The sequence below is a fragment of the Cajanus cajan genome, chromosome 1 (assembly GCF_000230855.2).
Source record: "Cajanus cajan strain Asha chromosome 1, NIPB_CcT2T_4, whole genome shotgun sequence".
Taxonomy (NCBI): Eukaryota; Viridiplantae; Streptophyta; class Magnoliopsida; order Fabales; family Fabaceae; genus Cajanus; species Cajanus cajan.
This window is the reverse complement of record NC_138517.1, coordinates 32232489-32248344: the sequence shown is the minus strand read 5'-3', so window position 1 is coordinate 32248344 and position 15856 is coordinate 32232489. Positions and strand designations below refer to the sequence as shown.

At 27.9% G+C, this 15856-nt stretch overlaps 1 protein-coding gene across 1 annotated transcript; it reads left to right on the top strand.

The window, feature by feature from the left end:
* The first annotated feature begins 9328 nt into the window (after window positions 1–9328).
* Window positions 9329–15856, top strand: LOC109804369 (oxysterol-binding protein-related protein 4C). The gene is made up of 7 exons (XM_020366185.3): window positions 9329–9525; window positions 12142–12297; window positions 12717–12962; window positions 13319–13415; window positions 14124–14418; window positions 14747–14849; window positions 15469–15856. Exons 1-7 carry the CDS (start codon window positions 9523–9525, stop codon window positions 15715–15717), a joined length of 1149 nt encoding a protein of 382 aa, XP_020221774.1. The 5' UTR covers window positions 9329–9522; the 3' UTR covers window positions 15718–15856.

The window sequence follows — 15856 nt, the reverse complement described above, 5'->3', positions numbered from 1 at the left end:
AAATTCTTATTTGGTCCCTTATAATATTTTTTTGTTTCAATTTAGTCCCACTTTAATTTCTTGTTTCAATTTGGTCCCTAATAATTTAAATTATTGCAATTTAGGACTTTCGTTCAAATGATTTAAACGGAGTTAACTGTTGGTCACGTGGATGTCATGTGGATGCCACGTAGATGCGTATGTGGATGTCAAATTTCTTGAATACACTTGGAACCAAAACGGTCCGTTCTGGTTACACTCTTGGTGTGTTAATTTTATACCTGAAATGGACCGTTCTGGTTTCAGAACGGTCCGTTCTGGTTTCAAAACGGCACGTTCTGCTGCACTCATGGTGTATAAAATTTGCATTTGGAACGGTCTGTTCCAGTTGCAAAATTAACGCATAACATGTGCAAGCAGAACGGGACGCTCTAGTTCCAGGTGGATTCATGAAATTTGGCATCCACCTATGCATCTACGTGGCATCCACCTGGCATCCAGTGGTCATCAGTTAACTCCGTTTAAATCATTTGAACGGAAGTCCCAGATTGCAATAATTTAAATTATTGGGGACCAAATTGAAACAAAAAATTAAAGTGGGACTAAATTGAGATAAAAAAAATATTATAAAGGACCAAATAAGGGTTTTAACCTAATATATATGAAAGTGACAAATTAAGATGATTATGCAATATTAACTAGATTTAATATGATATTTTCACTAATAAAAATATCATTACACCAATAAATAAATTTTATGTAATAATATTCGATAATTTTTTAACAAAATTTAAATATAAAGACTAAAATAAGACTTTTTAAAATTATAGGAACTAAAAATAACAATTTTAAATTTAAGAGATTAAAAATAAATTTATCTTAAATTTAAGAGATTAAAAACATATTTAAACTTAAAATTTAGATAGAGTGCAACTATTTAAAAAAATATATCTTCAATAGAACGTAAAAACTCTCTTAATGTTAATGAATGGGTATATATCCCCAAAATTCAACATTGATCTGATACGAGTAGTATGTATAGTAACCACCTCACATGCATCACCCACCCCACACGGCACCTTTGTTTATACCTTGTATAATTATTTAAATAAAAATAACATGAATTATAATATAAAATCTTAAATTATGTTATTTTATTTATTCAACTAGAGTTATTTTATTCTTTTATTGGTATTTTTAATTATTATTTCAGATAGGTTAATTCTATGTCTTATTATCATGTTTTAATTTCTTTTAATATTAGTAGATCAAAACTAAATTTAAACTTGAGAGATAAACATTTATATAAATATGAAAATTTTGTGAATGAAGATGAGATAAATTAATCTATTTATTAGTTTTTATTTTATTTTATAATATATTAAACTAGATGTTTAAAGACTTAAATTTAATTCTCATTGTTGTCACTATAATTTTTTCTATTGATAAAAAAATGTTTTTTATAGGTAGAAATAGAATATATAACCTATTAAGTGTAGCACTCTCTATCTCGCATTACTAACATATATGAATAATAGTAATATAGTAAGATTTTTTTGAATAAAACTTTTATTATAAAATGAAAAGAGTTCACAAAATGCTTCCATAGGTGATGTCTTACATTCGTTTTTTTTTTCTTTTCAAAACAACAATTTCATAAATAAACTTTAAAACATAAGTGATATAAGTAAATAATAACTGAAAAATCCAAGTGGCATCTAAGGTCATTACAAAACTCCAAAGAATTAACAAGATTCCTAAGCAAATAAAAAAGTTTTAAATTAAAACTTCAAAGGAACATAAAACCTAAATCAAAACTCTGAGTCCTTGATATCCTATTAGAGCACAACCTATATAAGCAATGTGAGGTCTAAGCCTCATTACCAATATCACTATCCTGATGATCCTCACTTACAAAACATACGACAAAAAAATAACCAACACAAAGTAAGGGAATGAGATACATCTCAATTTGGGTATCGGTGTGAGACAAAGTCGAATAGTCACACACAAATAATAAAAAGAAGCATACATATTCATAATAAATACACTCTAAGTAAGCACCTCAACAATTATAAGCATGATAAAACATTTACAGTTCACACAAATGTAATGGACAAAGACTTTACTAGCTTATATGCATGTAGTGCTAGTAAAACACATCAATGTTACCTAAAGGCTCACAAAGAGTAGCCTAAGAAGACATGTTGGTGACTCATCCATCATGATATTCTACACTAGGGGAAATGCACCAAGGCACATCGAGACAACAGTGTCACAATAAGTTTAACCCCATGCACACAATTGGCAGAACTAAAGCTTTCAAACCTAGTTATCTCTAAGATTAAGAATCCCCAAACCAGAACAAAGGAGACCTTCCCTAGCATTGTATTCCACATCGTAGCCTATCACATAAAATGTTTTTATGCACATGATGCAGGTCACACAAGACTTAATGCACGATTCGCATCACGCGTTCACACCATTCATGTTTCACACAATTCATAACTCATCACATCATAATTAGGCACGCACGCCTAAACTTTCACCAAGCTAAGCCCTCAAATACTCACATCATAACTTATCTACAAATGTTTTGTCTCACAATTCTCTTTCTTAAATATTAATAAATCAAATCATTCTCAAGATTAAAAAACCATTCACCATCACCACTTACAAACTGTCTTTTCTTATCTTAATCTTTTATGATCTTGTGTGGTGTAAACACAATATCTAAAGCTATATCTAGAGTTATATCAAGTTGATCTTAATTTTGTTTGGAAGTTAAGAAAATTATCTTCAACTTATATGTTTACTTCAATAATTGATTTTACCATCTACTATACTTAAAAATTACAAGACCACAACATTAAGCGTAAATTTAACAGCTTGACCATCGCTCACTAATATGGTTATAACTTGAGTTTCAAACCTCTTTTTTGAGTCATCCCAATGACACTAGAAAGCTAACACTCAGAGCTAAAATTCTTATAAAAATCACAAAACCTAATTTTGATTTATCACACTAGAAAAGGTGTTTTTTTACACCTAGTGCAAAGAGGACGAAATCTTTGCAAGTTTTGTACCTAGCATGGCTAAGTCAATGCTCAATGAGAAACTTACAAATAAATCGCATCAAATAATGCCTAATGAGGCATATTTGGCACTTTACACCAAGGGAATTGGGAGCACTTATGAATTATCACGCTTAGTGTCATAAATATGTCCTCAACATGATCATAAAGTTTGCACTTGTGCAAAAGTGCGATTTTAGGGTTCTAAATCTCACTCAAACCATTTTCAACACTTTTAATCCGAAATCAATTGGTAAAACCTTAGATTAAATTAAAGTCTAATACCATTCTTTTATACTATCAATCACTCAAAACATACATTAATTACGCAAGTGTCACCCAATTGCATCATTCTCTAAACTTCTTTATAGCAAGGATTTCCTACAAGAACTAAAGCTTCCTCACAAATTCATAGACATACCAATACATCCTTAAGTGCAACATTCAAATCACAATTCACATCAATAGGAACACAAGGAAACATGATATTAACAAGCACTCAAAGTACAAGCAAAATAAGGGGGCTCTCAAGGTTCCCTTGCAGAGCAACAAAACATACAAATAATAGGATTGAGGGCCTATCTCGTTATGCAACAATAACCCACAACCTAGAGCAAGAACTTTCACTCCTTCTTACCTCGATAAACAACTGATGAAGGATGAGAATCTCCAAAGTAACCTCTAACAGCTTGTGTGTTCTCCCTAAGGGTTTCTTTGTTTAAGAGAAAAGAGAGATGAGAGAAGCATAAATTTTTCACAAGCACAAAATGCCAATTGAAACTTTTAACCCTTCTAAAACTTCCTAGCCCCCTCTTTAATCCTTGAATTAGAAAATATAACCCAAGTCAACCTATATACACATCTCTTCTTTTAATTTAATTAAAATAATATATTACTCTCCAAAATAACTCATAATGAATATTAAAATTTCACAAAAAAAAACCCTTCGTAACTTTATAAAACACATTTAATTAATATAAAAGTACATATATTATTTTTTTTTCAAAAATCCTTCTCATATTTATAAAACTTTTTTATTTTTTATTTTTCAAAAGAATATTTGATTTATTTTATAAAATACATTTAATTAATTATTTATTATTTGTTAAAAACTTGGAGTGATACATCAAACATCTATGACTTGAAAAACTTATTCTTTTTAAAAAAAATTTAATTAAAAATGTTAGGTTAAACTTTAAAAAATGTCGATCATTGAAGAGTTTAACCTACTTATATAATAAATGATATTATATAAGATCGTATAATATATAATAATATTAATATTTAATATATAATTATAAATATTTTTTTAAAATAATTTAATTAATTTGAAAACTTGAAATTGTTACTATTATACAAATGTAAGAATAATGCTACAGACCTTTGCACATTTTTAGATTTATATATTATTTTGCTTTGTGTATTTTTCAGCTGTGGGATGATGGTTGTTTCAATTATTGATTGTAAATTTTAAAAAAAATTCTACATATATTTGACATACATAACCTCCATTAGTAAATTTTAAATTATGAATTTATGGAGAGAATTTGTTTTTTAATATAATAGCGTGGTCTGAACCTTTGTACAATCATTCTATAACAAAAAAAAATGAAAAACTTAGGTGATGAATAAGGTTTATTGACCTACTTAGGCCTATAGGTCTATTTATGAGCCTTGTATAAAATAAGTTATCACATCAAGTAAGACTTTTAAGTAGACTAGGTTGGACATTAAAAAAGGTCTGTAGCAAGTAAACAATGCAAATTCTAGCTTAGTAAATATGTTGTAAGTCAAGCTCAAACCGCTAAAGCCTAGTCTGACCTGTTTTCTCACCTTTATAAATGATGATATTAAATTAAACGACTAGAATTTATATTTTGAGTGTTATGTTTTAATTTAATTTGGTTGAGTTATGACTTATGTCTGAATGATTTAAGATCATGTTTGGATAATTTAAGAGTGAATTTTCAATTTAGTTGCAACATTTTTTAATTTTGTAGTTTTTCATTAAATTATTAATTTTACAAATAAGTAAAATGCATGTAGCGGGTATGGGTACGCAATGAGTATGAGGATGAACCTTAAAGTTACTATCCACAAAAGTATGGAAGCATGTACCTATACAAGATCTAGGATCAACTTTCTTCTTCTAACATTGTCTGGTCTTTTGAATGATACTCTATGTGCCTTACTTGCAAGGCAATCTTCACATGATTCAAGTGGATTCCCCTTTATTCGTGGAAGGTGATCTTTCACAAGGATCTCTAACTAACTTTCTTGCTAAGATATGGTTTAGGCGCATCTTAGGTATATGTCTTACCTTCTTCAACACCAACTTGTTTCCATTCTTAGTCTTCAAAGTCACTTCACATAAGTCCATAATATTACTTGTGATCTGATTTCCCATCATTATACCAAAGTCTCCCCTTTGATAGATGAGAAGAATTCTACATGATGTGTGACGTGAAAGGATGCACCAGAATCAACTATCCAAATACAATTATCAAATGCAACATTTAAATAGTTTTCTTCACCAAATACGAAAATGTTCTCATTGCCTAATATCATCGTTGTAGTGGTTTTTCTTTTCATCCTTATTTTAGGTTCTATTTGATCAAGATGAACTATTCCAACTTTCTTATCCCTTTTCAAGAATCTGCATTTTGACCTTTTGTGATTATTTTTGCCACATTAAAATTAAGTTAGGCTTTCGGTATGAGATTTGGATCTTTCTCATTATTTTCCATGACTTCCTCCTTTTTATCTTTGCTCACTCCTTCTATTCTCAACAACATTGGCTTCGAAGTAGCTACTCAAGCCTCTTTCTCTCCACCTTGTCTCTTCATTTAGCAAACAGTCTACAACAATATATATGTTAAGTTGTCCACATGGAGAAAAATTGCTAAGAGTGACAACCAATTAATGTCTCCCAACTCTTAAGAAGAGAACCAAGGAGTAAACAAATATGTAAGTCATCATCAATATTCATTTCTACCTTCATCAATTGATTCACAAATCCTTTAGAGTGTGTTTGGATGGGGAATTTAAATGGGGTAATTCATTTACTTGAAGAATTTCAAATTCTTTGAGGTGAAATACTTTGTTTGGATGGAGAATTTACAAAGAATTTGAAATCCAAACATTTGTGAAATTCCTTGAAATAGTAGAATTTCAAATTCTCCAAAAAAAGTAAGAATTTGAAATTTCTCATATTTTTTTTTTCTTATTTCACTTATATATTTTATCTTATCTCTTCATGTTTTTAATTATTGAATATTAAAAATACTTTTTAAAATTATTAAATATTATCTAATATTAATTTTTAAAATTATTAAATATTTAAAATTTGGCTAATATTTGTTTTTATAAGATTTTATTTAAAAATCTTAACATACAAATATATTTTTAAAATTAATTTTATCATGGTAGAATCAAATTATCCTATCCAAATTAACAATTTAAAATTTAAAAATATGAATTGACTTATCCAAATAAAACATTTTAAGAATGATAGAAATTGAAATCAAAGTAATTTAAATACCAAGAATTTCAAATTCCTTGAATTTATAAAATTCTTCATCCAAACACACCATTAAAGTGTTTAAGGGCTCAATCATTTACCAATATTAGTTGGCACGAGTGGTAATAATTTATGTCCTTTAACAAAATTATTCAAAATTTGAATCTTGACCTTATATATGGAATAAACTATATTGAAAATAGGAAATCATACATAATAAGAAAATAAAAAACCAAACAAAATTACTAATTTGTAATTTCCTATTGATTTTCAACTTTTTGGATTGATTTTCGATTTTTCATTTAAATTAATTCAATTTTCAACACCATTACTTAATAATATTACCTCATTCATGTCCAAAGAAATATTTCTCATACCACCACACCACCTTATATAAGAAACACCAAGATAACTAAATAATTTGGCATAAATAGACCTAATAAGTCGTAGGCATGCAGTCGCCTCTCTCACTTTTTCTTGCACTTGCATATATACATTGTTTGAATAAAATAACATGAGCGACAACTTGTGAAAAATCCATTGAAATATTTCACCTCCTAAAATTAGTGTCAAACAAAGTTGATTAACATTTTCTTAAAAGGAAGTAATTAATATTTTTATCATCTAATATTTGAACATATAAATATTTGACGTCTTAGTTGACGTCTCCCTCCTAACATAAAGAATTTATGTGATATCTTTAATATTTAATATTGACATTTTCTACGTGTAAAATGAATATTGTACCTTTTCTTTTTGGAGTTAGAATATATGAATATATGAATATATGAATATATGAATATATGAATAGGAAAGCTATATCTCAAAAAAAAAAAAAAAAAAAACAAGAACCCTAAACACGTTTCAATACGTCTTTAAATAGTCTTACTATTATAAAGTGGGGCAAAAGTGCGCCACCCACCAACTTCCTTTTGCCTTTTTTTTTTTTAATTTTAATTATGCAATCCATAATAGTTCAATTATTCAACCGTGTTTAGATATAAGTGCTTTCTTTCTCCTTAATTAATATTAGATCATATGTTATTAGAAGGTTCATGCCATGATATAATAATATATATAGTGCGTCGCACACCTTGGAAAATTCTTTTGACTTTCGATGTTATAGATATTTAGAGAGAAAAAGAATATTCTTTTGTATAAAATACATTTAATCTTTTCTTTTTATTTTATGTTTTTGCAAGTGTATGATGGATCAATCATTCGCCCCTCCACACTTCTATGTTATTAATTCAAAGATATTTTACTTTATTTGATACTCTATTGGCAATGGATAATTCATAAATGGATAATTCATAATTACAACTTGCGGCCTAAAATTAAAAAGACAAAAAAGTTTATCTTTAATAATGATTATTCAGGGCCCCCTTGAGTTTTAGGTGTGGCAGAGCTAAGTCAAAAAAAAAAAAGTGTATATAATTATTTGAATATTATTTATAATTTTATTCACAATTTTAAAGCGTAAAATATAAAGAATTAAATATATAGTGGCTAAAAAAATACAAAATGCAAAGTATATTTATATGAAATTATGAATTATTTTTAGAGACAACTACACATTGAGAAATAGGTTAACAATTGTAACACATTATAAAGGAGTTTACGGTGAAGAGGTGAAAGTTTGTGTTGTGATTTTAGATAAATAGATCACGATTTAAAAGTAGAAAGAGAATTAAAAAAATTAAAGATAAATAAAAAAAATTAAAGACAATCATTATTTATAATTTTATATTAGTAATTATAAAAGTTCTCACAGGAAAAAAATAAATAATATATTACTTTTTAAATTTTTATATTTAATATTATTAATTTATTTTCCTAGAATTATGGATAAGTTTTTGTGGATCAATGAAGAAAATAATTGTTGATTAATTGTTCACAATTATTAATTTTTGGGTAAATTTATTAGCAATTAATTTATTTTCTCTAACACATTTTTATATGATTTAATTATGTAAACTTTTACTTTTATATTATATAAACAAAATAACATTTTTGTACCCCTCCAATAATAGGGCCTTGGGTGTTTGCTCGACTAACCTATACTAAGGCAATCAATGTGAATATTTGAATTCAATCAGTTATTAGAGACTAATCTCGTTTGTGATATTCAAAGGTTTTTTTTTTCTTTTCTTTTCATCTAATATGATATTTTTTCTCTAAATAGATCTTTCTATAATGCGTGAGATGTGCCTAATCACCATACCAACCTATCAAATTAAAAAAAATATAATTTAAATTATTATACCATTTTGTATTTTTGTTAAATTCTTTATTAATATTAAGAAGAATAATAGTCACTTTATGTGTATTGAAGATCTTCGATGTAGAAATTAGTTACTACATCTAACGACAGATATTTCATATCAATATTATAGTTAAGAAATTACTAATGTTTTTGTAAAAAAAAACAAGAAAAAGTGGTGCTAAATCACATTAACGAAAAGAAAATCTCCAAATATTAATTAATTACTTGAAACAAAATAATAAAGATTTTCTTAATATTTTAAGAACTTAAAAGAACATCAAATTTTACACTTTTAATAATGACGAGGATATACGAAACTAATTCATTAGAAATATCTAAAATTATTTTTAAAAAAAAGTCAAGCATTTAAAGTATAGACAAGTAATATATAGGTCGGTCGTGTGTGAAAGCAATTGCAAATTCACTTCACACAAAAATAGGAAAATACAACCACACACACACACTCATATATATACCCCACCCATTGCATTTCTTATTGGCCATCTCTATACACGGGCCAATTCATTTGTGTTTCCTTATTTTCAGCACCAAAACCAAAGCACTCCACACTCTCCTTTAACATCTCCCATTTCTCTCTCACAATCTTCACTTTCTTCTTCTTCTTCAAATTTTCTTCTCTCTCAATCTGCCTTTCTTCTTCAACATATATAGACACAATAACAATGGTATGTGCTCTAATCTCTTGCTTTGTTTCTTCTTCTACTTTTCTTATACCATGTTTCTCTCTATTTCATATGTTTTTAATTATCTTAGATATATATGCGATGATATACGTTTATGTATGAATTATGTTCCTTTGGGTGTTTGTGTTGTCTTTTTATCCTCAATGGATGCCTATTTTATGCCACCTAAAACGGTGGTTTTAGTCTTTGGACGGCAAAATGAGTGGTTTTCCGATGCATGCAATTATATATATATATATATATATATATATATATATATATATATATATATATATATATATGTATGTATAATCACAGATATATTCTTTGTTTTCTGGACTTGGAAGCTAATCTATATCTTTATGATTAGTATATATTAATGTAACAGTTGGTGGTGTGAATGGAATATATTTTAGATTAATATATTGATTCTCTCTTTCAAGTTTCAAAGCATGCATGTGGATGAGAAAAGAAAATAAAAAGTTTAAGTTATTAATTATTGTAAATCCTTAGTTCACGCCTTCACGGGCATGCCAATATGCCTTTGAATATTAATGTCAATTTCGAGCTGGCGATTCTGTAGTTGAATGTGTTTTCATTGGCTTTCTGAAAACGATGTCGTACCAAGTATTCTTGTTGAATGATGTTGTTTTTATACAAATATCAATGATTATGTATGCAAGTTAGTAATTTATGTTATTCTCTTTTGTAAGTGATCCTACATTATGAACTTAATTTTATGAAAACCCCTTTACAGAAAAAAATACGAGTTGGTCATATTTAGAGGACATTGTTTTTTAGACCATACTATAAATCCAAAATTCTGATTATATATACAAAAAAGAATTTGGTTTTGGCTTTTGTTTTTTTGGTGGTATATGGGACACGGGTTAGACCTTAATTTGGCTATTACTAGGTGTCTTTGGTCAAATTTTGTCCATTTTGTTGGACTTATTTGCAATTTGCAGGCCAAGAGAGCATCGTAGTCATCGTTGATTTTACTTTAGATAAGAAAACTAAAATTAAGGTTTAAGAATGATGGTTTCTTTATACAAAATGTCATGTTCATGTAATATTTTTCGTATATATTATATAAATTTTAATCAACACTTTGTTTCTTTCTCGAATAGTACTAATGAGGAAGACAAATTTTGAGAAACACCAATTAACTTGTTTTATTTATTTATGGCTGTTAATCTCTCTGTTTATTTTTTTAATAATGACAAGCAATAATTAAGATTTATAATACTAATATATTTGTTAGGAAATAAATATATCTATAATTAGTCTCCTCTATCATCTTGGCCTTCGTCACTGAACATTGATCTTCAACTTTAATTTAAAGGACTTGTAAATGTTATAACGAGAAGAATTCCGGTGAGCCCATTATTTTTATAATTATATTTAACATAATAATAATTTGTAATAACTAGTCAGTTAACCTGTATAATGCATGGAGATTTAGTTAATATTTTTTATCAATAATAAATTGGTTTTTATCTAGCAAAATATTTTGTTTTATATTTAAAATCATTTTGGAAAAATGATGTAATTATATAAACTTAATACAAAAAAGTTGTATCTTTTTTATGTCTAAATCACGGACAAAGAGTCATCTCCCTTTGTTTCAGAATTGTAAAATAATTAAAAAAAAAATGAAATACAATAACATAATAATTATCTTATTGAAAGAGATAGATAAAAACACAAAATATTATAAATAAACAAAAAATATAAAAATAAGATGTGAAAAAATAAAATGTACACCATTATCATACATATACATACACTTTCTTATTTTTTTTTATACTTTCGTTAAATGTATTTTTATTTTAATGTTATTATATATATATATATATATATATATATATATAATAAAATCTTAGACTAACTTTTAAAAGGATTGATTTTAATTAAAATAAAAATTATTATTTTCATTTAAAATGTACTTCATTCTAATTTAATCATTTTATATTGTGTGTATTTTTAAGGGTTTTTGATTAAAAATATATTTAATAAAATAAATTGGTATAATTATTCAAGTTTTACTAAGAATAATATACTAACACTTTTTTATAAAAATGGTTAGTAATCATTATTAGATTTGCATTTTAAAAAATATTTTAATTCTTAATTAACGTTAATGATCGTTAGTAATTATTAAAATATTTTTTAACCAAATTGATCCTTTTATTTTGATATATTTATTTATTTTCTTATTTCCAGTAGTATAATATTTTATAATATTGCAAAAATCCAATATTGATTAGTAATTATTAAAATAATTTTATTCAAATTTTAATATATCTTTTTTTATTATTACTTTTAATTATTTTCAGTTGCAATTTATTTATAATAATATTTATACATAAAAATGTTTAGGAGAGAGTAATTGGAGGGAATAAGTTATTCCCTATATATATATAAATGCTATAAATTGGTGTCAATTATTGTTATTTTATTCATAATTTGCGACATTTTGGCAGCAATTATTGAACTAATTTGTGTTATTATTACTAATTAACTAGCTGGTTTATACATATACTGTTGTAACTTTTTGAATGGGTTTTAAGATAACGCGCAAAGAATAAGAATAAGAATGTGAATGGATTGGTGCAGGTGAAAATGGAAGAGAAGAAAATAGTGCTGACGAAGCCAATGACAATAGAAAAGGAATCAGATTCAGACGCGTCTTATAAAGCTCCTAATCTTATGCAACGCATTCTCAGTTTATTCAAAAATGTACGCCCAGGATCTGACCTCACACGCTTTCAGGTACTTCATACAAACATCTACACTTTCTTATTATTTTTCTTAAATCATAATATATATGTTTTAGTATAAGAAATTACTATATATTTCAAATTTCATTAAATCTGTTTTTATTAAGTTTAGTAATGATATGACATTTATGTATTCATATTAGATCCATGTTCATTCTAGACTAGTATATCATATGACAAGTTGAGATGCAAGTCATATCAACAATTAGTGATATTATAAACTATTTTAAAATTTAAAATTAATTAAAAAAAAATTATTAGAAGACTAAAATTAATTAGTACTTGCAGAAAATTTTCTGCAAGGCTGTATTGTGTGTTTATGTGTTTATAATTATGTTTTCATTAGTGTGTATCAAATAGTTGTGTCACCATATTATAGAGAATGATGAAAATCTTGTGCTCAACTTGCAGCTGCCACCACTTTTCAACTTGCCAAAATCACAACTACAGTGTTATGGTGAATCAGTGTACTGCACAGGCTCAGACTTGTTAAGCATGTGCAACAGAGGGCAGAGTCCTTTGGATAGGTTCATATCTGTGGTAGCATGGAGCATATCTACCACTCGCCCTGTGATTTTTGGGGTTGCTCCTTATAATCCTATTCTTGGTGAGACACACCATGTTTCAAAGGGAAATCTTAATGTCTTATTGGAACAGGTACTTGCTCCTCATTTCTTCATACGGCTAAATGCTTAGTTTGGTCACAAAATGCTAAGACATGATCTTATTCTAATTTTTGATAAAGTGATGATAATCATAAAGCAATTTCTGCAACATTGTTTTCCTTTTTCTTCTGATCACATCAATCGTCAATTGTATGCTTTTCTTTGCTTGTTCTACAAAAATCTGTACAGAGAAAATGTAAAAAAATCCAGTTTCTGATATCTCAATTGGTGGCTTTTCTGAGTCAGTCTTTACTAATTAGTTTAAAGTTCAAACATAATGTTTGGCTTGGTCATTTGTGTTGATATTCATTTCCAAGATAATAAGGTTCTTGGTTTACTTGTCTGCAGATTTCACATCACCCTCCAGTATCTGCTCTCCATGCAACAGATGAGAAGGAAAACATTGAAATGATATGGTGCCAGAGACCTGATCCAAAGTTTAATGGTATCTCACTATCATTTGACCTTTTTCTAGAATCATAAGTAGTTCAAAATATCAATACCTAAACTCAATAATAAACTTTCATATGTTTGCCTGTTTGGTCCAAAAGTTTTGAATTTTGAGTGATGGCATGCGAAAGTATGTGATTAATTAATTAATTAATTAAACAGTCACCTGATATCACCAAAAGAGACATTTTTTATATTATGCATTTGTATGGTTACCAATCAGATTTCGAAGTCTAAGATGCAACTATAATTAGACACACTTATTATAAATCCTTTCTATCATGTGCTGCATTTGATAATTTCTGGCACCACAAAAAAAAAAAAAGACTTGCAGTTTGTCAGAGTTATTAGGGTTTAGGGACCCACAATGTCAGAGTTTATCTGACCCTTTAAAGATCTTTCTGATTTTGAATCCAGAACTGTGCATTAAATTGCTTATGATGAAGTTTTTATCACAATTTGTAATGCTAGTCTTGGATGTAATAAATTATTCTTCACCAATGATCAAAATTAAGGCTTCGATTGACTAAACTTTTCAAAATGCACTAATAGAAAATGAAGATAAACTGAATCAAACTTTCAAGAAAATTAAAATTAACTTATGTACCTCAACATTTTAGAAGCTTCCTGTTTAACATTTCAATAAATTGAAGTATATCATATATAAGTTGATTTTAACTTATGATACTGTTGTAATGTACAGGCACATCAGTGGAAGCTAAAGTGTATGGTAAACGGCAACTGAAGCTACTAAATCATGGTGAAACATATGAAATGAATTGTCCTCATCTTGTACTTAGAATTCTTCCCGTAACTGGGGCTGATTGGGCTGGCACAGTAAGTGTACGGTGTGTAGAGACAGGCCTAGTAGCTGAGTTATCATACAGATCAAGTCATTCTTTTCTAGGAATCGGGGGCAATCATAGAGTGGTCAAAGGGAAGATCTGTGATTCTTCATCGTTGAAACTTCTATTTGAAGTTGATGGTCATTGGGATAGGTATTATCTTCCTTCTAAAGCAAGTATTATTATTGAGATAAAATTATAATTCTAATCGAAGAAAAACACCAACAATTATATATAAAGTTTGTTTGGATATAACTTAGAAAAATAAAAGAAATTTTCAATAAGAAAATAAATAAACAATTTTATAATCTAAATACATAAGATGCACAATAGTAGAGAGCAAGAAAGTTCTTTTGGTGAAGTAAAGGACATGTTACACAATTGATTAACTTTTTCACGAGTTATGTGCTTTAAGTTATTTTCAAGAATAGTACCCTTTTAACCATAGTGCATCTTCTTATCCATTTTGTTTGTTATGCAGTACCGTAAACTTGAAGGATACAAGTGATGGGAAAGTAAGAGTTATATATGATGCAAAGGAAGTTTTTTCAGGGATCGGAGCTCCTATACTCAAGGATTTGGAGGTACTAAAATTATATTCTTTGCACCCTATTTCTCTTGCTTTTGTTGTTAATTTATTTCTCATTTCGTTCATGACAAGATCTTCTGCATAACCTGCAAAAGCATTTCTTGATGGGGCATAATGTGCCTAGGAATTTTATTTCATGATTATTTGTAATTGCTGGAAAAGTAAGCATGTTAAATAGTAATAATATATATTTATTGAGGTGCTCTAGAATTAAATAAAAGGGATCGAACCAAGTCTTTTAACTATGTGGTTGTAAGGTCTGTCTTGAAATACAAAAGATCAATTTGATGTTCACAAAATTGATTTTTACAGTATTAAAATGATGTTTGATCAACGAAAATCATAGATTAATGCTTAATTATCAATTTTGAAAAAAATAAAAGACAAGGGATAGAACCAGTTAAACAAATGTGTTATCTTTATGGTGTTGTTTATGTGTTCTTTGGTCATTTTGCTTAAAGATAAGTTTTTCTTCCAAAGAAGAATTTAGATGGATAAGTTAACAAAACATATTTAGCTAGGCACACAAAAAACCATTAAACTTTTTGTTCAAGTGGCTGTGTTGTGTCATGTTTTCATGAATGTGACATGAGATTCTCTTGTTTGTTGATCAGAGTGTGTGGCCAACAGAATCAGCCAATGTTTGGGGTGAATTGAGCCAAGCCATTATGAGTCAAGACTGGGAGAAAGCCAGAGATGCAAAGCAGAAAGTTGAGGAAAAACAAAGGGAGCTCGTGAATGAAAGAGAATCAAAAGGAGAAACTTGGATTTCTAAGCATTTTGTAGTATCTAACAACAAAGAAGGGTGGGAATGTTCACCTATTCATAAGAGTGTACCAGCTGCCCCCATCATAGTCCAATAGTTGTTAATCCTCACTTTTCTCAATCAAGGAAGTACATTTTATTAGAGAATGTTCATGAAAAAAAAAATTAATTGGTGTAAATTTTGATAGGAATTAAATATAAATAACAATTTATAATTGATTACAATTTCAATCATTA

Coding starts and splice junctions, on each gene's coding strand:
- LOC109804369 (XM_020366185.3), top strand. Junction 14,419..14,746: donor GTTGATGGTCATTGGGATAG/GTATTATCTTCC, acceptor TTTGTTATGCAG/TACCGTAAACTTGAAGGATA. Junction 14,850..15,468: donor CTATACTCAAGGATTTGGAG/GTACTAAAATTA, acceptor TTTGTTGATCAG/AGTGTGTGGCCAACAGAATC.